Below are 26794 nucleotides of genomic sequence, written 5' to 3'. Positions count from 1 at the left end.
TCGTGCCTGATTTCTGTTTCCTCAAGCTGCTTAGATTGTGAGCTCCAGGAAGGAAGAGAGTTTTGTGTGTACCGCGTCCTGGTCAGTGAACTAGGCCTAGTGCAGTGGTCACAGGCGCCCGGCCCGCGGCTGGCCCCGCGGGGTTCCGCCTGCAGGTGCGTGGACCTGGCCAGCATTGAACTTAACTGAGGTGGAGACTCTTGAACGTGGAAGGGCCCTTCCTTCTAGAGCCACCAGGGTGGGGAGGGGCTTTAAGCTCTCAGGCCCAGCCTCAGCAGCAGGGGTCAAAAGAAAAACAGAAAGGAAAAAAAAAAAACCCAAACGAGCCTAGGGCCAGAGCTGCTGCTTCCCGTTGGGAATGCGGGTTGCAGGGGTGGGGGTGGGTGGAGGGGGGAAGGGGGAGAGTCAGTGGGGGGGGTGGTCCTAAGGTCAGGTTGCAGGCCGGCCGGGCAAGTTGGTTCCTGGAGCCTCAGGGGGTCGTCGGGTGGGTTCAGGGGCTGCAGCAAGGCGGCCGCCAGGAGGTAAGGTAGCTAGCTACCTGCACCCACTCAGGCGCCCTGGGTCCCACGGCGGCCTGGCCAGCCTGGACTCCGCCGTCACCCCAGGCTCTCCGGACTCTCCTCCCCCGGCCCTTCCCGAGAGAAGAACCTCCGGCCGACCGAACCGTCCGGGGAGAAGACAAAGCAACAGGCAGGTTTCCGCTGCGGGAATCCGGCTGGGATCTCGGAGACTGCCACTGCCTTGGCCCGGCGGCCTCACGCTCCTCCGCCCTCCTCCAGGTCCCGCCTGGACCCCGCCTTCTACCGCCCTAGCCCCGCCCACCACACATCCTCTTACCTCCTAAGCCACGCCCCCAACCTCGGGCCCCGCCCTAAAGCCGCCTTCTGCTCCCTGGGATCCGCCTCTAGCCCCGCCTCCTGGGTAAGACCACGCCCTCCGGCCCCGCCTCCCTCCGGGGCCCCGCCTCCTCGCCCACCCTCCCCCGCGCTCCCACGACTTGGCTTAGATGTTTCTAGGGGGCCGGGCGGGCTGCGTGCTCCGGGTTCCTCCACCTCCGCCGCCTCCACCGTTGCCGCCACCGCCTCCGCCAGGGTGCGCCACCGCCGCCGTCACCTTCACCGCCGCGGGCTGTGCTCCTGCCTCCGCCCGGTCGTCCCGGGCGTCCAACAAAGAGACGCGGTGCCTGCCGGCCGCAGTCGCGCGCTGAGGCCCGGCCGTCCCACAGCCCCGCAGCCCGGCGTGGGCCGGGCACGCGGGCCATGGAAGATGGAAGGAAGAGACGCCGCCGCGGTGAGCGCGGGAGCCGGCCCGGGCCGCGGGCGGGGCGGGGCGGGGCGGGGCCCCGGCCCCCCTCAGGGTGGCTTTGCTCGGTCCCCCCCGGCGCCCCTCAGTGCCACCCAAGTTTGTGCCCGGAGTCAGGTCCGAGGCTTTGCGTGGCTTGGGGGCCCGGAAGGGTCCACTTTTCTGGCGTGGAGGTTTCGGGGTTGGAATTCATCCCTGTGCTTTGCAGACCTCAGAAAGTACTTGTTCTTCGGGATGGGAAAGAAGGGAAGCGTTGGAGAGGACTTCACTGCCGAGGCACCTCCCCTATTCAGGGACTATCACATTTCTCAATCAGAAAGGAGGAGAAAAAAAAAAAGACAAAACAAACTTGCCTCGAGCGAGCAAACAGACAAGGGAAAATTATCCGGTGTCTCGTTCCCTGGGGTTTTTAAAAAGACGTTTGTACCGTTCTGCTTTTCATGCTTTTAACTTTATCCACAGATGGCAGCTCTCCTTTCTGGCCTCTTGGGCAAATGATGCTTTGAGATTTTATTTATTTATTTATTTGTTTTTTTTTTAAACAACAACAGGTTAAGGTAGGTTAGAGAGTGTGAGTTTTAAAATGTTGTCAGTAATAAGTGTTTACTTTGTCCTTCCCCTTGATGTTAAAAAGATGTTAAACACCCAAGCTAGAAGGCTCAGAGTGTGTGTAAATGGGCATTATTTTCCAAAGGCTGCTACTGGGGCTGGTGGGATCCAGGAGCATCCAGGGCATCGCAGGAAAACTCCTGAGTGGGTCCATGCCTTGTTGGAGGGAAAGGGAAAACCTAGGAAATCACTCAGAAGTAGAATTCTGGCCACAGTACTGCAGTTGAATACTGTATGAGCAAAGGATTTTGCAAAACCAGGTAGCCAGGAGCATAAAGCAGGATTTCTGCTGTCAAGGGGCTTGCTTCCTGGTGGGAGAGATTTCTGCCTAGGGTCCAAGTGGGACCCCAGAGGAAGGAGCAAGTCTACTAGGATCACTAAAAGAGGAGCTGGAGAGACTGAAAAGATCTGGGGGGCAGGAGGGGTTGCTTGACTTTTTGTGAGATGTGGGAGAAAGAGGAAGTGCGCTTTCTGCTACTCTCCCAGGAAATGCATTTCCCATCTTTCCTTAGGGTAGAAATCTGGAGTGATTTGGCATGCATAAGTCATAGACTAAGGCACCAGTGTGGCAATGGGTTAATCTCAGTCTTGGTTAAGAGGTACTGTAGAGGTAAAACTGTGCACCTTCAAGTGTTTTGTGCTTTGGCTGCAAGGACAGGGGTGTTGGAGTTTTATTTGGGGGGTACTGTTGTCATTTGGCAATGATGAGAAGAGCAGATCTTGGGGTTTCGGTGGACTAGGAGGTGAACAATCGATTGTGATCACTTATAGTTTTTGTCTGAAGTGATTTCAGATGTGATTGCAGTTTAGGAAGACTGAACACAATCTGGCAACCAAAAGCTTGGAGAAGGCCAAGGTCTAGTAGCTGCAAATGTCCTTGACATTGAGGGTTCTTCCTGAGTCATCTGGGCTATGTACAGAGGTCTGTCCTTGTGGTTATTTTATTTTTTTTTTTAACTACTGCAGATTGAACTCATTGCCTAGCACATGCTAAGTATTTGCAGTCCTCTCAAGCTACACCCACAGCCAGCTCCTGAGTTCTTTTATAGTTAAATCAGCCCAGCTTTATTTAAGAGCAGTGCAGGATCCAGATGAAATTCTCCAGAGCTTTTACTCAGTGTATTCATGTCTTGACAGGCCCGTGTGATTTGTGATACTGGCTCAGAGTAATAAGTGGTGACAATATTATTATTTTTTGAAGGAATGTCTATCTATCTCCTTTGTGTCTGAGTTACATGATCAACTTCCAAAGACATTTTTCACAAGCTCCAAATAAATAATGTTAGTTGCCGGGACAGTTAGTTGCGCTTTATAGAGAAGAAAGTGAATTATTCACAGCATGTAGTTAACAAATCATCAAATCCAAAGGATCAAACCTCTTTGGTTCTTGCAAAATAGGAGGTAATGCATAACACTAATACTCTTTGCTTAGGCTATCTTATTTACATAAAAATAGCACATGTCCTTGTACTTGTTTGCCCTACCAAAAGAACGATTTTTCACTGCCCAGAAGGTCAATAAACTGGAGACCAGTTGGTGCCAAATCGACCAGGACTTTGTTGATGCTCCAGGGTGCAGAGGTGGCCTAGCTTTTTCTCTCTTGGGGACACCTGTGGTGCAAGAAAGCTGCCAGCTCCTCCCATCCTCCAGGGGAGAATGGGCTATTACTGGGGCCTATCACCTCCTTGGGACTAGCCCCAAGGCTAGTAGGTGTCTGATTTAATTCCAGTCCCTAACCCTAAATCTGTGAGATAAATCATCAGGAGATTATTCGTGAAGTTAGGGATGTGGTGTGAGTCTAAACATCTCATTTGTCTGAGGCTTTTTTCTTACCTAATGTTTCCATGTGGATCTGCTGAGGTGCTGTTTTCTTTAAGTTACAAGCCCCAACTTTTGGGAAAAATGCAGGCTGTCAGTCACAGCTAATAGTGAGTTATGACATGGATTATCTCCTCAAGTACTCAAGACAACTCACAAGGTCTGTACTATTGTCATCTCCATTCTGAAGGCTGGGGAGTGTTTATTCAGGATCTCACAGCTAATAGGTGGCAGAGCAGAGATGTAAAGTTAGTCTAGTTTTCTTAACTTTGTTCTTCTGTCCTCATTAGCATAGGTACTGTAGAAACAGAGCTATTTAGATTCTTTGAGTCTTAGAATGTGAAACTTGGAGAACTAATTTGTTAGCAAACATTATTTTACATATCTGTTGGTTTAAACAATGGGACCAGCATTGTTGTTTTGGCTCAAATGATGGAAAGTGTGCAATTTCTTCTTCAGAACACATGTAAGAAGTGCCCTATAGTTATAAGTAATTAACTTGAATTCAGCATAAAGTAGATAACAATTTACAGTTGAATATAAGGCTCACTTACTTGAATTTCTAGTTACATCTCCGAGAAGCTAAGGGATCACAGAGGCTGCTTTTCCTTGTGATTTCTTCCCAGGAGCTGGGGCTAAGAGTTTATTGAGGAAAGGCATCTGAAACCGTAATGAGGAGATGGCAAATGAGTGGAGGGCATTAATAGGATAGGGTGACAGCTGCTCTGTCTCTCTGGCCTTCTGTTCTCAGACCTTTGCTAAGAAAAAGTGAATTACAGAAATGGAACAGCTTGGCTCTTCCTGTGGCTTTAGGTCTGTGCACAAGGGAAGTAGAAAATGTTCAAAAGCATCTGGAACCTCTTTTGTTTGGCCTCCAGGAGGTTATTGGTTAGGGGCCAATGGATCTCCCTCTCTTTAAGCAAAAATTTATGTGCTTTTCTGGAATTTAGATTTTTGAAAATGCTTATATTTCATGAAATTATTCAATAGGAATCACTATTTAGTAGGCAGTGTCCTTGTGATTCTGTTATTGTCTAGCAAATTTATGTTGGAAAGCTGCTAAGCGGATAGACTTTGTTATCTTCCAGAACATCTCTCCTGGCCTTCTCTTCCTATCATTGAAAGTTACAAGTAGCTTAAGAAGTAAGGTACTACCTAATGTCTACAACTTTGAATATCATAGTTCCCTTTAGGCAAATGTTTTAGTTTTGTGAATTTATTTCTAGTGCTTCAGAGGGTTTCATGAGCGCCCTGCCTGGTTTGCTGATGCATACTTTGTTCTTACAGTTTTCTTTGCGCTCCTGTCCTTAAGTAATCAGGGCAGAAACTGAAGTGTGAACATTTGTATGCTATTCATTTGTTTGTTCATTTATTCATTCAATAAATATTGGGTGCATACTATGTGGCTAGGCTCCGTTTGGCTCTAAAAACACTAAAGAGAACCTTCCAAGAACATTTACAATCACTTTTCATCCTCATAGAGGCAGACTTCACAGTCAAATGCTGTACTACAATACTTAAGCATATAGATCATGTGAACTTGCTTGGAGTTAATGAAATTAACTTTTGAGTCAGCACTGTTTGGTAGATTTGTGTGGCTCCTGAAATGTGGCTACTGAGATTTAAGAACTGCATCTCAACTTTTATTTAATTTAAGTGAATGTAGCCAGCCTCACCGGGCTATGACCAAATATTGGATGGCACCACATTCGATCAGAAGTTGATGTCATCATTGTCCTGGGGTGACATTTTTCCTTTTGACCATCTGGCTGCTCAGGGTGTGTTTACCCAGACATTGGGCTTTGATGGATCTTGATTATTGTGCATATTTACCTATCATGTCTGATAAATACACAAGTGGTAAGCGTGAAGTGGTGAGCATGGGAGGCATGGAATTTTAATGGGAAAGAAATTAGAAATAAACTTCTTGAAAATGATGGGAAGAAAATTATACTAGAAATAGTATAACAAAAAAACAAACCAAAACAAAACAAAAAACCCGCAGACATGATTCCAAACAGCAATATGGAGGAAGAGCTTGGGCTAAAATGGGGAAACTTAGAGCCTAGTCTGGCTGAGACTTGACTGTTGATGAAAGGGAGAGGAGGGGAGGTTTTTTTGTCTGTCTGTCATGGGCTTGAACTCTGGGCCTGGATGCTGTCCCTGAGCTCTTCAGCTAAAGACTGCCGCTCTACCCCTTGAGCAACAGCGCCACTTCCAGTTTTCTAGTGGTTAACTGGAGATAAGAGAGTCTCCCATAGTTTTGGACCTTTGTGCCCAGGCTGGCTTTGAATCCTGATCCTGAGTAGCTAGGATTACAGGTGTGAGCCACTGTCAACTAGCTAGGTTTTTTTTTTTTTTTTAAAAGAATTTCAGGAAGCAATGGAAACATAATCGGCTTTTAAAAAGGATTTGTTTATTTTTCTACAAGCAGGGAATGAGTCCTTCGCTCCTATCCCCTCTGAATCTTAAACATCATGGTGAATCCCCTGGTGTGCACCAGGGGTATGGACATGGCTAAGGTCTTTCTGAGACACCCATCAACCATCTCAGAGGCCATGCAGATTTTCGAAGTATATGACAGTGATGGAAACATACCTGAGTAACACGGATATTACAAAGGAGGATGTTGGGTTTTAAACATGTAAGGAAGTGTTGTAGTGCCCTGAGGGATCACTGCTGGCCTGTAGTCCTCGATGGCAGCTAGGAACAGCTCTTTAACAGATGCTTTTTGAGGGTACTTTAAAGATTCACACGATAAGGTTTTATTTGAGGTCCCAGGCATCCACAGAGAGATGTGAAGCAAACCTCTCTTGGATAATGTGGGATCACTACGTATTCTTTAAATATCGTTAGGTAGGTTATTTCTGTACAGTGAAATTCAGGCTCACAGAGGTCACAGATTCTTTCTCAAAAAAACCCAAAAACCAAACAGTTGAAATTTACATACCTTGTGACTCATTCAAACAATACAGATAATAATTTTTAGTGTGTTCACGCAGTTATTTATCCACACCACAGTCATCTGTAGCAAAACTCCAGCTCTAGAAGCTGCCATCCCTCAATTTTGTCTCTACCCCTTAGGCAGCCACAGAGGTGTTTTCTGATTCTCTGGATTTTCCTGTTTTCACATATCATGTAAGTCATACAGTATGTGGTCTTTTGTGATTGTATTTTTTGTTATACTCCACAGTATTGTCAGTGTTGGTTTTCATTGTTGTTTGTATAGGTATTAATTTCTTCTTATTGCTAAACAGTATGCTATAGATTAGACTACTTTCTAATCATTCATTCATCACTTGGTGAGTTTTTCCCTCTTTTTGGCTTAAGGGAGTAATGCTGCTATGCATATTAGCATACAAGTTTTTGTGAGAACATCTGCTTTCATTTCTCTTGGGTATGTGCCTTGAAGTTGTAAATCTGTGTTTGTATTTGAAGTAAAGCAAAACTTTTTCATGAGGGCGGCATCATTTTCTATTCCCACCAGTAATATCTGAGGCTTTCTGTTTCTTCACATCCTCAGCAGTGCTTCCTATTTGCAAACTTTTTAATTCAAGCTATTCAGTGGGTGTGAGTTGTGATCTAATCGTGGTTTTCATTTGTGTTTCCCTAATGACTAATGATATTGTGAATGGTTTCTTAAGCTTGTTGGCCATCTGTGTGTCTTTAAAAAAATGACTACTCAAATTCTTTGCCCATTATTAATTTGGATTATTTGTTAATTTATTATTAAATCACAAGACTTCTTTCTTTATGTATTCTAATGGCAGTTATCTTATCACATATATGCTTTGCAAATACCTGCTCCTGTTTTGTGGTTTGTCTTTTCACTTTTTGTCCTTTGAAGTAAGTGGGGTAGTTTAAACAAAGCACTAGAGGTCCTAGCACCATTCTAGCTGCTTGTATATTCTGATGTGAGTTGACAACATATTAGATAAAATGATTTGTGAAATTAGTAGTTATATCTTTTTTCTCTGATTAAAAAAAGATGGAGTTAACTTTTATCTGTGCTGGCTGAGGGAACCAAGTCTAAAGACTTGAAGGCCTATGTCTATTGATGGGAAATTTGGAGCTGTTTTGTATGGGGATAATTACATGCAGGATATAGTTGTTTTCTTAGACAGATACCTGCTTAAAAGAAGGACACCTTATGAAGTCAAGCGCTTTGATCTTTGAGATCCTATAATTTCACCATCCAACTAGCATTTCCTAAACCTGTACAAATAAAATACCTGGCTTTAGATTTTTAGGGCTGCTGTTCAGTAGTGGGAAAGGTACTCTAGAAGCTCTGATCTGAGCTGGTGATAACAGTGATTACTCCTAGAAGTTTCTTAGTACTTTTTAGAGTGTGTGACTTCTGAAGAGTGACAAGCTTCTCTCCCTGAGTAGCCTGATCTATCCAGTTGGCCACCCTCAGCCACTTCAACCCATAAAACTGTAAACTAGGCTCATATCCTTTAGTCATGGGTTGCTACCATTCTGGAGAATGCTTCTCAGGCCTTCCTGCGCGCGGTGTTTCTCTCTCTCTCTCTCTCTATCTCTCTCTCTCTCTCTCTCTATCTCTTTTGGCCAGTCCTGGGGCCTTAACTCAGGGCCTGAGCACTGTACTTGGGTTTTTTTCCTCAATGCCAGCACTCTGCCACTTGAGCCACAGCACCATTTCTGGATTTTTCTATGCATGTGGTACCAAGGAATCAAAGCTGCATCTTTGTGCATGCTAGGCAAGCTCTCTACCACTAGGCCAAACTCTCGTCCCCTGCCTTCCTGCTCTTTTAAGGCTCATTGTTTTCTCACCATGGCTGCATCCCTGGAGGCCTCCTGTAGTTACAGAGTCCTGGAAGCCTAGTGGGAAAAGCGTCTTAGAAGAAAAATAGACAGTATTCTATATGGTCCCTGTATTTTGCTTCTTTTTGGTAAGCATCACCTGAAGAATTTGATCAATATGAAGTCTAATCAATATGAAGGAGGTTAGGTGTCACCAAAGGCAGTGTATTGTAATGGTTATTATGTGGCCGTGGTTAGGTAGTCTTATTTGTGTTCTGGCTCTGTCACGTAGTTGTAGGTCTCATTTTTCATTCCTCATAGAATACTTCGTGACATTTCATAGTTGGGAAGGGCTTAGAACTATGGAAAATAGTAAGTGGTAGTAAATAGGACCTTGATGCAGGCTATATGGGTGGGGGTGGAAGTGTTGTGACCTTCTTAAAGTCATGCACCTATTAAGTAGTAAACTCATCTTCCTGCCGGTGCTTGTAGGAGTGTTGTTTGGAAACCAAGACGAAAATTCTAGTACTTGGTATGGTGCCTTGGCACATAGTAATCATTCAATAAATGTTTGTACAGTGATTGAGCTAAACATCACAGGCTATTAAGTAGTTAAGTACAAGAACCCTCCCAAAAACATGTGGACAGAGAATGACTGTGACCATTAGCCTCCTGTAATGGTGGAATAGAATTTCTAGTCCTTAGAATTTCGGGCTTAGTAATATTTTGCTGTTGTCTTCCCTGTAGGCTCTTGTTAGGTCTACTGTTTTGTCAGTGTAGAGTTTCACCTACTTTTTACAGTCAGCATTCCTGAGTTTGACTTCCATTATATCCTGCTCACAAATGACAAGCTAGGGCACAGAAGATAAGAAGATTGGGTGACTACAAATGTCCTCACCCTGCTTTTGCTCTTTTGGCTGGAGCTTCTGATGGAAGCAGATAAGGGCACCTGGCTGATCTAACGGCCTCACAGATCTTTTGTGTTCCTTCTTTTGAGTTTTTTTTTTAAATCACATCTTTTCATTCTTGATGCCTTCTTTAATCTTCCTATTGAGCAGGCAGTGTCCCTTGGATTTCTCCAGTGTTGCTGGTACTGATTGGGCAAAAAATTAATATTCTAATAGAATAGTATTCTAAAACTGGAGCTTAAGCAAAGATGTATAGTTTATAAATTTAAAAGAAGTTGATAAGCTTAGAGAAATTATAGCCAAGATTTTAGAAGCATTACTAAAATACACCTATCTGTGTTTACTTACTGGGAAAATGATTTAATTTTATAACATTTTATAAAATCAGTAAGATTCACAGGGGAGATAGAATGACAAGTGCAACGCCATTTTCTTAAACCAGATGGTATATAGGAATATTTGCATCATAATATTTTTCACATCTTTTCAAACAAATGTTTTACTTTATTTCTGTCTAGTGAGAAGAAAAAAAGTGTCACCTTTAGCAATAGAATTTGTCTTATGATCATTTACTTACTACCTTCTTTTTAAATGGTCCATTTAGAATTCTGTGAAACAGTTCTTATGCTTGTGTTTAGTTATTTCATGTAGTATCGAACTTAAACCATTTTAGTCATAAGTACCACTGGTACATATCTGTGTGGAGGCCAGCACAGCTGCTTCTTGGTGATGTGAGCAGAATCCATGAGTTTTCGGTCTCCACAATTAGCTCTGGGTGGTTGGAGTAGTAGCATTACTGCTGTGTCTTATGAGGAGGCTGCTAACTCAGGAGGTATTTAATTGGAGAGTAGCCAAGCACTTCTGCTGTCCACACATCATTAATAAAAAAAACAAAAAAACCCTGAGGGCCGGGAGTTTGGCCCAGTGGTAGAGTGCTTGCCTAGCATCCATGAAGACCCGGTTCTATTCCTTAGTACCACATACATAGAAAAAAGCTGGAAGTGGTGCTGTGGGTCAAGTGGTAGAGCTCTAGCCTTGAGAAAACCCAAGGACAGTGCTCAGACTCTGAGTTTAAGTCAGGACTGGCAAACAACAACAACCCAAAACCAAACAAACCTGAGATAATATTAGTATTATAATTATGATATTGACATTAAGCTAGAAAAATTGAGATATTCTTAAAAAAAAACACTTTTGGCTTTTATCTGCCTGAATTATTGGTTTCCACATTTAAACACAGGATGAAATTGTTTTATTTTCCTTTTGCTTGGAAGATAATTTTAAGTTCTTTTAAAAAGTGATTTATATAAATATAACCCATTTCCCGAGTAAGTACACTGCTAAGGTACAACAGAGCAACACAGGTAATTCTTTTCCTGTCTTGTTCTTGAGTCCAGAAGTTCACTGGATTTGGGTTACACCCAGATTTTAGGCATCATTAAAGCATATAGTGTTTGTGTCTTGCATCATAATTTCTTTTTCATCTGAGAAATCAAAGTCCATCGAATTGTCCTGGCTGCTTTCACCTGCTTACATGAAGGGTGTGTATATTGGGACCTATCATTGAGCAGTGATGAATCAAGATCTAGGGTTTTGAAATAACCTTGCACCCCTAGATGGTGTGTAGAGAGGTATTACTTTATAGTTAGTTGGCTTTTGTGAGATACAATTATCAAGTTAGAATGTCTTTATTCTTTCTATGGCATATAAGAATGAGTACAAAATGACCTATCTAAAATGCATTTTTAAATCCCCTTCCCTCTTCCCTCTTCCCTTTCTTCCTTTCACAAGTATTGAGGGCTTCCTCTGTACCTGATATTATTTTAGTGCTGGGAATACAGTGATCAACAAAGCAGATTTAAAAAATAATAAACAAAAAGAGTTTTGCTCTTGCAAGGTGAGACTGCTCTGTGTGTATATATCTCTTATCTCTCTGTAAGTGGGGGAGGGGAGGGCAGTTGGAAGTAGATGGCTTTACATTTATAAATAGGCTGGTCAAGGATAGCCTCAGTAATGAAAGATCTCAAGAGCAGAAACAGGGCCCAGCAAGGGCAGAGCCCTGGGCAGAGTCATACTTCCTGCTTTTCAGGAGTTGGAGCACCAGTATAACTGGAGTAGTGAGCCAGCAGGACAGCAGACACATCAGACACGTTGTTGTTATGTCTTGTGAGAGCAGACTCAAGTGTGAAGGGCAGAAATACACAACCAGTTAAGAGGCTGTTGTCAGAATCGTAGTGCGTGGTGGCAGTGGGTTTGAGTCAAAGAGATAAGTAAATACGTTTTGAAGGTAAGAAATTGGAAAGATGTTCTGATAGACTGAATGTGGGATACAAGTGAAACAAGTCAAGGATGGCTTGCAAGCTTGTAGATAGGAAGAAGCGGATTTGGATTTGGGGAGATGAGATTAGGGGTTCCATTTTGGAGGGATCTAGTAGGTACTAGGACATATTTGAGTTAAAGATCATTAGACTTGGATGAAATCCACAAGGAAGTAAATGTCAATTGAAAAGAAAAGAGGCTTAGTGCAATGAACCTGGGTTACCTGCATATTGAAGTTGAGGAGAGGAGAAGAAATCAATCAATAAAGAGAGTGAGAGAATGAAGCTAATGAGGTGCATCAGAAGGTAGTATCTTGGGAAAAGGCAAGTGAAATACTGCGTCAAGAAAGTTAAATCAGATACTCATTGAAGGTCCAGTCAAATGAGGGTCTAGTGAGAATTGATTTGAAATTAAACATGGAGAAGTTAACGCAAGCCTTGTGGAATTGATCATTGGAGATTCAAGAGAGAACAGGAGAGGAAAAATGGAAACATTGCATCCTAATAGTTATTCCAAGGACTCTTGCTGTAAAGAGAAGGCAGGAAATGTAACAGGAGAGAGAAATGAAGTCAAGAGATGTTTAAAAATGGAGAAAATAATACTATGTTTGCATACTGCTAAGAAAGACAGTTCCCATTTTGCTTGCTTTTGTGAATATCAATATTAATTAATGCACTACATCCTTCCCCCCCAAGCACAAAGTTCTTATCCATTTCCATAATGTACATTTTTGGGGGGGTGTTATTGAGGCCTATGCTTGCCAGGCTGGTGTTCTACCACTTTAGTAATATTCCCAGTCCTTTCTTTTGCTCTAGTTGTTAACGGACAGTGTTCTTTTGCTTTTTCCTTGGGCCAGCCTTTGACTGCTATCCTTCTAATTTCCTACATCACTAAGATTACAGGCCTAAGCCATTGCATGTGGTCTAAAATTGAGCATATATTTTTTGTCTATGCCTTAATTTTTTTTTTTTTTGGTATGAGTAGTTTCTGTCCACCTTTTTTTTTTGTGGGTCATGGAGCTTGAACTCTGGGCCTGGGCACTGTCCTTGAGCCCTTCAGCTTAAGACTACCACCCTACCCCTGGGCCTGGATGTTGTCTCTGAACTCTTCAGCTCAAGGCTACCTTCCTAACTCTGAGCCACAGCTCCACTCCTGGTTTTCTAGTAGTTAATTGGAGATAAGGGTCTCAGGGTCTTTAGTGCCCTAGCTGGCTTTGAACCGTGATCCTCAGATCTCAGCCTCCTGAATATCTAGGATTACAGGTATAAGCCACCACGGCTGGCTTCTGTCTTTTAAAAATAATTGGAATAGGGGGAGGGTAATGGGTACCAAGACGTGTGAAAGGGTATCAATGTATGTGAATTAATGCACCTTCTATCTGGCAAATATCATGTAACCCTTTTACTAATTACAATAAAAAATATTCATGGTAAAAAAATAATTGGAATATATTAAATTGTATAGAGTAAGTGGTTTCATCATTGTATTTCTGTGCATGCCTTTATATCATTTGGTCATTTTTCAACTAAAGGCTAAAGTAGTCTTTTGGTTAGGTTTGCTTCTGCTCTTCTGCTTTCTTCCTTATTTATTTATTTATTTTTTAATTGGGTCTTTATCTAGCAGGAACTTTCTAAAACAAAACACTGTAGCAATCAGTATTTTCATCCTTCTTCCCTTTTCATGGTTATTATTAATTAGCTGCTGGAAGATTACTGGCATGTGGGGGTTTTGGTTAGTAATCAGGTAGCTAAAGAGATGAGGCAAATTTCACTTCCATTATACAGAGAAGGTCAAACTTCTGAGTCACAGGTTAATTCCAATCTTCTGTACTTCCAAGTTCCAACTCTGTCCTTGGTGACTACAGGAGAAGTCCCAGTACTGGGACCATTTGGTGCCATCACCCCTTTAAAAAAATTGATTTTATTGTCAGGGCGATGTACAGAGGAGATACAGTTACATATGTAAGGTAGGAGTACATTTCTTCTGGAATGATGTTATCCTCTCCCACGTTTTTCTCCTGTTCCCTATCGTCCACCCCCCCTCCCAAGTTGTAAAGTTTATTTCCACATATTGTGAGTAGCCCTGCTACACTGGTTCACTCTTTGCCCTTTGTCTCACCTTGCAGAATACAGCTATATCTCTTTAGTAGATAGCTGGCTTGTTGAAGATTAGTCCTTCCAATTTCTTATATGTTAGGTTAGTTTGTAGACTTTAGTACAAATTTTTAAAATTCACTGCATGCTCATAAAAGCTTCTCAGCTGGTTGTAGAACGGAAGAGATAATTATCAAAGGAAATTTGGTGGGGTTTGAAATTGGTTCTTTATAAACTCTGAAAATTCATGTGAGGTTTACATTTAATTTCTGCAATAATTAAGATCGTATGTCTTGTCTTGAATTTAATTTCATAAGGCCTTGTTTTAGAATTACCCATTATTACTGATATTTAGTAGAATTATGATAAGGATTTTATATGTGATTAAAATTCTTTTATTATCCACACTAAAACAGAACCAGTGAGATTAATTTAATAGCTTATTGTATTTAACCTAACATATCTAAAATATTGTCATTTCAATATGTATTTGGTATAAGATTATTGAGATCTTTTATATTCCTTTTTTCATTCCAACATTCCAAGCTTTAGATTTAGCATGTGTCTTTCTCTGCTATATTTCAGATCCTAAATGGGCCTATGTGGATAGCTCAGTGCAAGGGCAGTCTAGTGTAGATGCAGTATACTTTAGTTTTCTTTTGTATAATTCTCTGTGAGTGACATTACAGAGATGGTTTGTCATGGTGACAACACATAGGGGTTAATACTAATGTTAGGATGAGATTTTTTTAACCATCATCTTAAAGTCTACCTTAAAAAATGGATAGGTAGAAGAAAAGTAGATGATAATTGTTGGCACACAGAGATAAAGGACTGTATAAATTAAGTCAAAATGGTGGAGAAGTTAAAGTAATAGGTTTTAACAACATCACAGTCCTACTTTGAAAGATAAGCTCTATGCCAAATCCATTTACATGCACTGTCATTTGATTCTCCCATCTCCTTTCATGTAGGGAAGTAGTTTTAGGACCTAAGTTTTACGTATGGGGGAACTCCTCATATCTACCAGAGAGGTTAGGCAATTTGCCCTGGGCCACATGATGAGTAAGTGGCCCATCTAGTTTTCCAACTCTGGTACTAGTACTCACTAAATTCCCCTTTGGAGCAAATGGCTCCCTCAGCATTCTTAGTGAGGTGTAATTTCCTTCATTTTCAAATTTGTTGAATTTAAATGTGCTATAGTGAGACTGCTTGAGAAATACAATTATTTCATTCTAGAAAAGAGTATAAACTAACTCATATCCTGTCTTCCATTAATTGAAATCTTAATCTTAGAATTGTTTATCTTTTTTTGTGTGTCATTTGTGTGGCTTGAACTCTGGGTCTGGGCTCTGTCCCCTAGCTCTTCAACTCTCTATCACTAGAGCCACAACGCCACAGAATTGTTTATATTGGTTTCTGGTTGATCTTCAATTTCAGCCTCAATCCTTTCTCTTCTTAATGTTGTCTTGAGGGAAAAAACAAAACTAAGAAAGGTAAACTTTGAATGTTACTAAGAACTGGAGCTTAATTGTGAAGGTAGGGATTTAACACTAATGAAATAGTCTTGTAGCTTATTACTAGGAATTGACAGCAAATCACACTTTTTAGTGGTTTCTCCATGTCAAGCCTTGGGCTAAGGTTACACTCATTTAATTATTAGAATAAAGCTGCAAGGTTGATTTTATCCCCATCAATAATTAGGTGCAAAAGATGTGTCACTGTAGTTGAAAATAATTAGACTCTATATGAATTTTAACTGGATTCTAGTATCACATTTTAAGAGAGTAGAATGACAGGGCAGACAATTGGTCTGAAAACCATATGACATGACAAGAACTAATTGGAACCCTAACCTTTAACCTCAGGAAGAACAGACTTAGATGTGGATGGAATAGTTGTCTTTAGACATTTGGAATAAAGAATATTACTTTAGACATTTGGAATAAACAATATTGTCTAAAGGAAAAAAATTAACCAAGAAAGAAATGAATATCTATACTTTGGGTTTTCCTCTGTAGCATACACAGAGAGGTTTATACAATAGAAAATTTAATTCAAGACAGAATTTTTAAAACAGAGTTGTTTAAAAGGCTAGGTTAATTTTCTGTCTTGAAGCTTTTGGACATAGGTCAGGTCACATAGATCAGGATTAAATGTTTACATTTGAAAGAGATCTAGATTATACAATGGGTTAGGAATTGGCTGTCTGCTGAGTGAAAGAGCCTTTTAAGTTCTCTCAAAAGTGGCAAATTGTGATTTTGCAGTAAAATCTATTACACATATCATGTTCATTTTGTAATATAATTACTGAGTTGTTTTATAAGTCAAGTTGAGTACATGATGTCATAATACTATGTCTGAATTCAGAAAGACTTTGGGAATCTTGAATATAACCTCATTTTGCAAATGAAGAAACTGAAAGACAAAATGAATCAGTGGTGCAATTAGACAAGGCAGATGTTAAATCTAAATATACTGATTATTTTTTCTTTACATTTTTTGATAAATAGGGATTAAATCATTTGTAGCAAAAATTTAAAGGTCTGTTTAAATCTGTCATGGAGCTAACAGAATGAGGTAGCCCAAAGTTCATTTTGTTTATTCTAATTAGGGCAGAGGAGTTTTTTTGATTATCTTATCTGAACCAAGAGGCCAGTAATTTTCCTAAGAAAATACTTCCTCAAACTTTATTTAATGCCACTGTGTTTCATTTCCCAGGAAACACATGCATTTTTGCATTTAAAGAAGAAAGCTCTGTGCACAAAGGCTCTGAACATTATGTGTTCCTTTAGCAAGCATTTCTCTGGTCACAATTGTAGAGTCTGGGTGAGGCTTGTATTCTGAGATGGGAAGCCATGAAGTAGTTTTAGATCTGGAAGTTTATTATTGACTAAAGTATTTACTATTTTTTAAGTAGCATTAATTTAAAGGTGTTCCCCAGGGACTGAGATGTGGCTCAAGTAGAAGACACTGTCTTTGTATGATCAAGATCCTGAGTTCAGTCCGTATTAACTACTTAAAAAAAATAAGAAAAAATATACTTGGGAATTTCTGCAAGCTCTATAAGCCTTGATGCAATAGGACACACCTTTTGTTCAGTCATCAGTCACCTTTTGTTTCTTTTTAGTTATTTAAGTTCACAATAAGCATGGTATTTTATTATACAAGAGAAAGCTTCTTAAACTTGTCCCCCATATACGAGTTTGAAAAACATCATTTTTAATGATGGTCTGACTTTGGGCATATGTGTGTGCGTGTGTGTGTTTTTCCTCTGAGTCTCAGTTTTCTCCTTCATAAGATGAACGAAGACCTGTTTTATGGTGCTTTTTTGAGAAGTAAATGGTTAAAAAGGAGTCTCTACTTGTGACTTGGTGAGTCCAATATCTAGCACATCATCAATATTAAAAAATAGTATTCTGGAATGGAGAAAAATTATTTGGAAGATAGATAAGAGAATATAATTTAAAACCTTAATTTCTTTTTAATTTAGAGCAATAGAGGACACCCAGGAAACTGGTGGAGTGTGTGTGTGTTTATGTTTTTGTTACCTTGGGACTTTGTATGTTTCTAGAGAGTAGACAAAACCCCTCATTACTTTGTAGGTGATTTTAGATTTATGATGCTTTTGTTTGCATATTGTAAATTAAGCCTGACAGTTCTTCATTGTATCCATAGTGGTGTCTGATCCAAAGCCATACACATTTTCCCATCTCCAGGTGATACCAGGAAGAGATCTATGTAAAGTTGAACTCTACCTATGCAAAAATCCAGTCTTAGCAGAGCCCTGTTTTCCTTGTGACTTAGTTGTTTGCATCTTTTACCTCAGTTCTGCAGTTCCTTTTACTGCAGCTTAGGTATCAGCAAACTGAGATGATAAATTTGTCTGGGTTCATGTAGGAGTGCGAGAGGCCAATGGGGACATTTTAACTGCCTTTGGGGACAATATTTGTTTTTTCCACCCATCAGTTATTCGAGAGCACTTTAGCAAAACTGAGATCCTTGTGTTAATGTAGCATTACAGTGCTCTTTGTAGGCGATCCGTTAGTGAATGGGATTATCATGGGACCTACAAGTTACAGAAATGTAGATGCAGGCCCACCTTCCATGGGCATGGGTATTCACAGGCATGTATAATCTTATCTTGGATTATGTAATTAATTAAAATCATTTTAAGATAAAAATATTGAATTTTAACTCTTTCCTTATCTCAGAAAAAAGTCAATTCTTTCCACTCTGATAAAACTTATTTCTGAGGCACTTCTATTTTTTCCTCTTATTCCTAACTTGTATGTGTTCACATAGTGTATGTTCACCATTTTTTTTTGGCCAGTTGTGGGGCTTGAACTCAGGGCCTGAGCACTGTCCTTGGACATTTCTCAAGGCTAGAACTCTACCACTTGAGCCACAGCACCACTTCCAGCTTTTTTTCTATGTATGTGGTAACAAGGAATCGAACCCGGGTCTTCGTGCATGCTAGGCAAGCACTCTACCACTAGGCCAAACTCCCAGCCCATTTTTGTTTTATGATGCTTACTCATTATATTATGAATAATTTCTCATGTCATTAAAATGATTTACAAATATGTATTTAATGGCCCTACACTTAATCTTTGTGATCGTCTGCAATTTAACTTATTCTTTATTGCTGAGGATTTTGGACATTTCCATTTTCCCTAATATCTGATGATTGTCATAGGATATTTTCCTAAAAGTAGCCTTAGACTTGAAGGAATATAGCTTTAAGACCCTAGACCCATATTCCTTCTTGGAATGGCAGTGCCATTTTTGTACTGTTGCATAGTACAAAGTCAGATGGAAAGAAGCTTTTGTAGTTTTACAATGATGTTCATTAGGCCTAGCTTTTATAATAAGGCTGTACCTTTCTTTGGGAGTTGTGGGGTAATAGGCCTGGAACTCAGCCCCTTGTATTCTTGTTCTGTTTGCTGGCTGAGGTACCACTTGAGGCATACCTTTAGTTCTGCTTTATCTTGGAGATTAAGTCTTAGAGACTTTACTGCTTGAGTTATTTACAGCCACAATCCTCTGGATCTCAGCCTCCTGTGCCCCAGTTAGGATTCTACCATTTTAAGGAGATTGTAGCTGAACTGGTGCTTAAGAAATGCCTAGTCCTATTTTACATTTCACAGATGAGAAACTGAGGACTGTAACATTTGACTAATGGATTTACTTAAGATAGCACTGGTTTGAACTCAAGGTTTTGTGCTAGCTTCCGTCTTGTTTTCTTTTAGTTATTTTTCAGATTGGAGTTGAACTTGGTGCCAGGGCTGGCTTCCAACCCTGAACCATTAGAGAAGTGCTTCACTGCCTTTGGCTTATTTATTGAGATGGAATTTCGCTAACTTTTTCCCGGGCTGCCTTTAAACATGAATTTTCTGTTCTGCTTCTTGAGTAACTGGGATTATAGGAGTGATCTACTATGCCTGACCTCCTATGCTATAGATTTAAAAGAATGAAAATTTAAGAACAAAGTTATTTTCCCACTCTTGTTACACTTTTGAAGGAAAATTAGAATATTTCCTTCTGTTTCAAGAGTTTTTATGAGGAGGAAAATTATCTCAAATCTTTGGGTTCTCCTCCGTGTCCCCAAATCAATCCTTGTTTTGACTTGTATTCTGGGAACTGGCATAAATCTTGTGATTCTAAGCAAAGCTGTGGAGGGACTTGGCATGGGGGTTGGGTAACATTTTTGAGTTGGGTAATTACTCAGCTACAATCATGTGGAACGGAAGTGATGATTAGACTCATTAGGTAAGCCGTCTGTAAGTGCTGCCAGCACACCCCAGGATAATGGCCTAGAAAGGCTGTCTTTCCCGGTTTATTTGATGGATGAAAAGCAGCTTTCATACATGGGTATTTATTTATTCTTCAGATCAGAGATGTATTTTCCTGATTTCTATTGGTTTCTGTTCTTTGCCAACAGAGTGGCAGGTGGGTCTTTTTCCAGTTCCTGGTCTTTGCTGTGCTGTTTCTGTCCCTGCACTGCCCTGCTCTAGTGAGCAGAATAAGAGGCACCTGTAGTCATGTCTTGTGGAGGGAGTGAAGCAACTGCTTTTTTTTTTTTTTGCCAGTCATGGGCTTGAACTCAGGGCCTGAGCACTGTCCTTGGACTTTCTCAAGGTTAGAGCTCTACCACTTGAGCCTCAGCACCACTTCCAGCTTTTTTCTATGTATGTGGTACTGAGAAATTGAAGCCGGGTCTTCGTGCATGCTAGGCAAGCACTCTACCACTAGGCCAAACTCCCGGCCCCCCCCCCCTTTTTTTTTTCTTCCTCCCTGCTCCCCTCTTGAACTTAGTTCCTTGAGCTCAAGGCTGGCACTCGACCACTTGAGCCACAGTTCCATTTCCACAGCTTCACTTGTGGTATTTGCTGGCCAGCAAGAGATCAGCCACATGGACTTTTCTGCATGGCTCTCTTTGGACCGGTCTTCAGAGTCCAGGCTCCTAAGTAGCTAGAGGTAAGGGTAGGAGAGCCTCCTTCTGCTCATTTCTGTATGCCTGGATTCTTTACTTCTACCATGCTTCTTGGTGCTTGCTGTGTTCAGGCTCTGGCAGGTGCCTGAGATTCAAAGATCATCTAGCAGTTTAAGATTTTGTTTGTCTCACATTCATTTCTCTGCTGCTAGCCTAGTGCTTGGCCCATGGTAGGCATTATGGAAATATTGTTTAAGGAGTGAGTTAATTTTTTGTATAAGTGTACACTCATGTTTATCTCATGAAATGGTGGCTCATTTTGTGAAACAGATTTTTTTCTTTAAAGAGTAAACATTTCTCTAAAAATTAATCCTATTTCCTGGTCGTTTCAAATATTAACCTAAATCTTTAGAGGATTTATTTGGTTCCTAAAACATGACAAATAATACAGGATTGCTATAGATCTTATAGGAATGAATATAGGGAGAAAATGTTTTGCTACATCATACAATGATGTGAAGTATAATTCGCAGAGTACTTCTACATATCCTGTATTGTCCATGTCCATTAGCACTGAGGAGGACAGGCACAGTAGTACAGTGTGTCTGTGACCGGATACAAGGTTCAGAAAGGTGAGCTTGTGTAGTTCCTAAGCCCCTCATCCCTGATCTTTCTACACATTTTAGTGGTCTTCTCTTAGGTGGCACCCAGTTTGTAAATGGATAGATGAAGTCTACTGGACCTAAAGAATTCTCTAGGGACATTCAGCCATATGTGAAGTGCCTAACCCTTCAAAAAGGCATGAGAAAAGTATTTGTTCACCAGACAAGCAAACTAGAGCCCCGTGAAAAAGGTGTTGGTGAGTACTGCATGTGCTAATGCACATCTGTAATCATAGCAGTTGGAGTGATACAGGATTATGAATTTGAGATATACCTGGGTTATATAATGAGACCTGTCTTACAACACGCAAATGGCAAAATCAAAATAACAAAAAACAAAAAAATAACAAAAAAAAGCTTGTGAAAGTTTTTTTTTCAAATCTTGAACATTTTGTACAGTTGTGTGGCTGGTTATCTCTCCATGCTTGATCAGAATGTACGTGAGCAGGAAGAGCTCAGAGAGCCTTCCTGTCTGCTGTGCTGCTGGCCCATCATGGGATTAAATCAAATAATTACCTTCAAGCTGCAAAACAAAAATAAGACAGTCAAAAAAAGACAAGTAAACAACTAAATGCTTAACGGAGAAATAATTTTCAGGTGTCTGAATACTTTTTAGCTGAAGTTCTAATTACAATATATATATGTATATATATATATATATTTTTTTTTTTCCTGCCAGTCGTGGGACTGAATTCAGGGCCTGAACACTGTCCTTGTTCTTTCTTCAAGGCTAACGCTCTGCCCCCTGAGCCACAGCACCATTTCTGTTTTTTTTCCATGTATGTGGTACTGAGGAATTGAACCCAGGTCTTTGTGATTCTAGGCAAACACTCTACCACTAGGCCAAACTCCTGGCTCATTCTTTTTCTTTTTTTATCAAATCAATGCAGCCTCTCTAAGGACCTCCACTATTAACCCAATTTCAGTTATTCTCTATGTGCAACAGCATCATATAATTTCCTTCTTAAAAGAAAGACTCCTAAGTTCATTATCACTCCCCATAATTAATCTAAATTAATGAGGTTTTGTTACAGAATTACCCAGTGAATATTTTAGGTCCAATTTCTGTAATACCCTACATTTAAAAAATTTTAGACTGAACCAGAATCCTAGTCTTTTTTTTTTTTTTTGTATTTTATTGTCAGGATAATATGTAGAAGGGTTATAGTTACATTCATCAGATAGTGGGTATATTGCTCTTGAACCTTGATACCCCTTCTTATGTTTTTGTCCCCCTTTCCCCCTTCCTCCCTCTTCCAGTCATCTTGTTTTCCCCCTTTCCTTCCTTATTTCAAATCAGAATGTATTTATGCATTTATGCAATTATTTTAAAATTCATTTTTGAAGTAAAGTCTTGCTGTTCTGCCAGGCTTTCTTTGAACTTCTGAGTTCAAATAAAACCCTCATCTCTGTGTCTTGAATAGCTGGGATTACAGGTATACACCACTGTGTGCAGTTTAATTTTAGACTTTAAATAGAACTTTGCATGATAAAATGAACTGAATATTAGCAACATAGTTTGATATGATATATTAGCAGTGATATTAATTTAGTCAGATGTATCCATTAAAATCATTTTAATTAGGAAATTATTGATTTACTTCTAGGAAAATGATACACCTTATTTCAATAGTTTATATTAAATGAGAAAAATAGGCCTTTTAAAACAATTAACTTTTTAGGATTTTAAAATTTGTAAGGTAAAGGTTTTAGATACTTTTGAAACTTGAAAAACACCATTTTTATATCTACAATTAAGGAATTATAATATTTAATAAAACTAGAACATTAGTGAAATTGTATCATGACTTCATTTTAAAAAGTTGTGTTTTCAGATGCTTGAATGGTTCCTTTGGATCTTAGGGATGAGATTTGGACCTCAGTTTTTGCATATGCTAATAAGCACATATTCTCCCATTAAGCTATTCCTCTGATCCCTATTTTTAAATAGATTTTATACAAATTGCACCTTTTTCATTATTTTCAATACACATACTTAATGCTGTTTGACTTTTTCTGTGATAATCTTGGTTGATAATTTTCTAGTATTGAGATGGGAAACATTATTCTCATTGCCTACAAATCTGTGCCACACTGCTTTCTTCTATTCTCCAGTCATGTTGACATATGAATAACACATCAATTAAGGTTGTATTATGAATTATAGTTCAGTTATTCTGTAGTTCAGTTATACTCATTAGGTGTGGATGAGCTCAATCTCCTAATTAAAAGATAGAGATTGTCAGACTGATAAAAACCAACCAACCAATCAACCAACCAACTAACTAGCCAACCAGCCAACAGAGTGGGTCTGCTCACTTTCACCTGACTAAGAAAGAGGACTTCCAAGAATCAAATAAGCAATGACAAGAGCTGGCTATATGATCTACTGTGTTATATCTCCTCCCTTCCCTTGTACTCTAGATACATTGGGTCTACTACTGGCTTCCTCATACTGTGAATACCTTAATAGCAGCAATGGAATCTCACTCATATCCTCAGTGTCTTCTGTTGTGTTTGCACATGCCACATGGGATTGTATACTCTTCATAGGCAGGGGACCTGTTATATAGTTCTTGTGATTGTTCTTTAATAATGAAAACACAAGTCTTTAATATTTGTTAATTCAGTCAAGGCTAAATCTGATAAACCAGTTTCTGCACAAGAGTACCATTTAACCTCTCAATTCTTGGCAGGTTTGTTTTTACAGCAGAGAAAAAAAAAACCCCAAAATCCAAAACCCACAAAATTTCAAAGACTACCTCTGTGTAAGAAAGGACCTTGCAACTTACTTTTGCATACATTTTATAGGTGAAAGACTCTTTGAAGAGCAAGTTTTATTTAAAATAAGAGCTTTACCCTAGGAAAACCGCGACAGCACATTAGCAGTAAAAATAATAAAAATATTTTCCTTGGAAAGAAATGCTAGACAGACTCAAAACAGCACCTTTTTTGTTCTTTTGATAGTGTTGATTCTACTAATCCAAATGATAAAGATTCTCTTGTTGAGTAAGAGTGCGCTTGTCTAGGATTAAGCTCAGCTGACTTCATGTAAGAGTTGCTCGTTATTCGAGTAGAGAGCCAGTTGCTCACTCCTGTAATCCTAGCTACTCAGGAAGCTGAGATCTGGAGGACTGAGGTCCTAGGTCAGCCAGGGCAGAAATGTCTGTCAGACTCCATTTCCAAAGTAATTACAGTGTATAAAAAATTAAACATGGATCCGAGATTTGGTTGGAAATACTTCTTGACCCTAGATATTTTGAAAAGTTTAATGAGACATAAAGACTGTCTGTTACCTCCCCACAGTGTCTTGGTGGTCATCTTGTTAATGACCTTATTTTGATGTTGTAGAGTCACAGAATTTCAACAGAGGAAAGGGTCTGTGAAGCCTCTCTTACGTGTTACCTCCAGGTGATATTAGAGGCATGGGGCCCACTGAACTCCCTGTGATTCAATGTTAGGGAACTGAGCATTCACGCTGTCTTCCTGCTGGCATTATTGTGGAGTTATACTTTGCTGCTACTTAGCTCTTGTATGGTCGTGGCTTTTGAAGCCCTTATGTAGTGATAGGAGTGGGGAGAGCGGGCAATGGTGGATGAGAGAGATGCAAAGACACAGAGAGATTGACAAAGCAAAGCCTGCTTCCTCTCACAAGGGGAGACCAGGATCGTCACGCCTGTCACTCCCTGCTGAGATCTTGCCGCGGGGTTATCGCCATCATGGGTCATTGACTCTGGTTCAGACCATCTGAAGACTTGCCTGCATTTGGCCATGTAGAAATGGAAGGGCGAGAAGAAGCAGGTTAAGATGTGTACAGTTGCTTATTTGTCAAGTTTTAGATTTTTTCAAAGACTTTCCTGAATATGGCCTCACAGTTTCCTTTATCCTTTCAGATGAAAATAAAATGGTATGACTATTCCTGCTTACTCAAGGCTTGACATTTTAAGAGAAGTCGTAATGCAAAGTCCTTCTCACAGAGTAGGTTGAATGTTTTAGTTGTTTCTTGCTGAACTCCCCTCAGGTCTATTATGGGTTTGCTGCAGTGTATAGCAAGCATTAAAACCCTGTGGTCCCAGCACAGGCAGGCGTGTGCTGCACTTTAACCCCTCCCACAGTGCCCTCTGGACAAGCTGCAGCTCAGCTCTGGGACCTGCTTTAGCTCCTTGGACATTTACCTGGTGCCAGGTTCTGGTTGCTGAATCCCAGCACACCTTCCTGAAGACAGGCAGGAGCCTGGTCCAGTGTGAGATCATGGGTCTACTTATGCATTAATGGTTGCTGATTTCCTTGTTAATGCCATTGGGTCTGATTTACTCTTCTCAGGAAAGTGTATTTTACTTTCATTTTTTTAATTTTTTTCTGCCAGTCCTGGGATGTGAACTCAGGGCCTGAGCACTGTCCTTGGGCTTTCTCAAGGCTAGAGCTCTACCATGTGAGCCACAGTCATTTCCTATGTATGTGGTACCACAGATTTGAACCTGGGTCTTCGTGCATGCTGGGCAAGTACTCTACCACAAGACCAAACTCCTGGCCCAACTTACATGTTTTTATTTTGAATTTTACCACTGGCAGTGAATAGAAGCCTCTCAACTTTATTTTCTCCTTTGTAGGTTTTGTGGTTGTAAATAAACTACAACAGGGAAATTTTCTTATGAAACTAATGTGTATATTCACTGCAGGAAAATGAGAAAGTAGAGATAAGTAGAAGTAATAATTTCTCAGAGAGGCCACTGGTGGTGACATTTACTAAAATGTCATACAACTGTAATTTATTAATTCATATAGCATTAAATAATCTTTAATAAATGTGCTGTGTATATTGTTTTGTGCTAGTACTTTTCATCTGTCATATTTTGTATATCTCATATCAATTATAATTTTGTATTTTTAAGAGGCAAATATGTTGTCTTTCCAAATAAGAATAATATTGTCTTTCAAGTTTAAAGAAGATAAAGAGCCCATTATTTCAATCATGTTGACATACTAAAATGATTAGTAATAAAATAAGTAACACTGACTGATAGCTTGCTGTATGCTGAGGGCTATTTTATGTATGAATTCACTTAATCTCCTGGAAAGATGTAAGATATGGATGCTATTATTAGTCCAGCTTTACCTGTAATTAAGTACTTTCTCCAAATAGTGTAGTTCATAAGGAAGGAGTCCAGATTAGGACCCAGGAAGTTTGCCTCCAGAACCCCCTTTTTAAACTATGCATCATACTATTGGACTTTATAAACAAAAGGACAAACAAAGCTTTATGGCACTTTTAGCATCTGTTAATCTACCTATTTCTGCTAACACAGAAGGGATCATATGCATTTTTTGCCAGTCCTGGGGCTTGAACCCAGGGCCTGAGCCCTGTCTTTGGTTTTCTCAAGGCTAGAGCTTTGCCAGTTGAGCCACAGCACCATTTCCGTTTTTTTTTTCTATGTATGTGGTACTGAGGAATTGAACGTAGGTCTTGGTGCATACTAGGCAAACACTCTATCACTAAGCCAAGCTTCCAGCCTGGAATCATGTGCATTTTTATACATCTTTATGAAAAAGTGTACTGAAGTTGGAGATATTTGTTAGCGTATATATAACACCTTGTTTTGTAATAATCATGTAGTCATCCTTGAGGTATTTTTGGTTGAGTTAAACACTTGACTACTGATGGACAACATGATTGTATACAGATACTTGCAATTATAAGCAGTGATACTCTTATGCTGTTTATTGGGATAAATTAGTTACCATATGTAAAAATTGCTATTTAATCTATAGGCTACTGTAGATAAAGATCACTGATTATACTTTGTACAAATAGTATGTGTTTCTTACTGTACAGGAATTTTCTTTAATCCTTAGTTATCTTTGTGAGATAGATCCTGGTATTTC

The 26794-nt window shown here is 40.0% G+C and overlaps 1 protein-coding gene across 1 annotated transcript in view; it reads left to right on the top strand.

Annotated features, from left to right (window-relative positions):
* The first annotated feature begins 1088 nt into the window (after nucleotides 1-1088).
* Nucleotides 1089-26794, top strand: part of Psd3 (pleckstrin and Sec7 domain containing 3) — a 285771-nt gene continuing 260065 nt past the window's right edge. The window contains exon 1 of the mRNA XM_090354241.1: nucleotides 1089-1290. Coding sequence (XP_090210367.1) covers nucleotides 1267-1290 — 24 coding nt within the window. The 5' untranslated portion in view covers nucleotides 1089-1266. The remainder of the gene's footprint in view (nucleotides 1291-26794) is intronic.

The sequence above is a fragment of the Megascapheus bottae genome, chromosome 20 (genome assembly GCF_031878675.1).
Source record: "Megascapheus bottae isolate mThoBot1 chromosome 20, mThoBot2.hap1, whole genome shotgun sequence".
NCBI lineage: Eukaryota > Metazoa > Chordata > Mammalia > Rodentia > Geomyidae > Megascapheus > Megascapheus bottae.
Note: the sequence above shows the minus strand (reverse complement) of the source record. Positions and strands in the feature narration are given on the sequence as shown.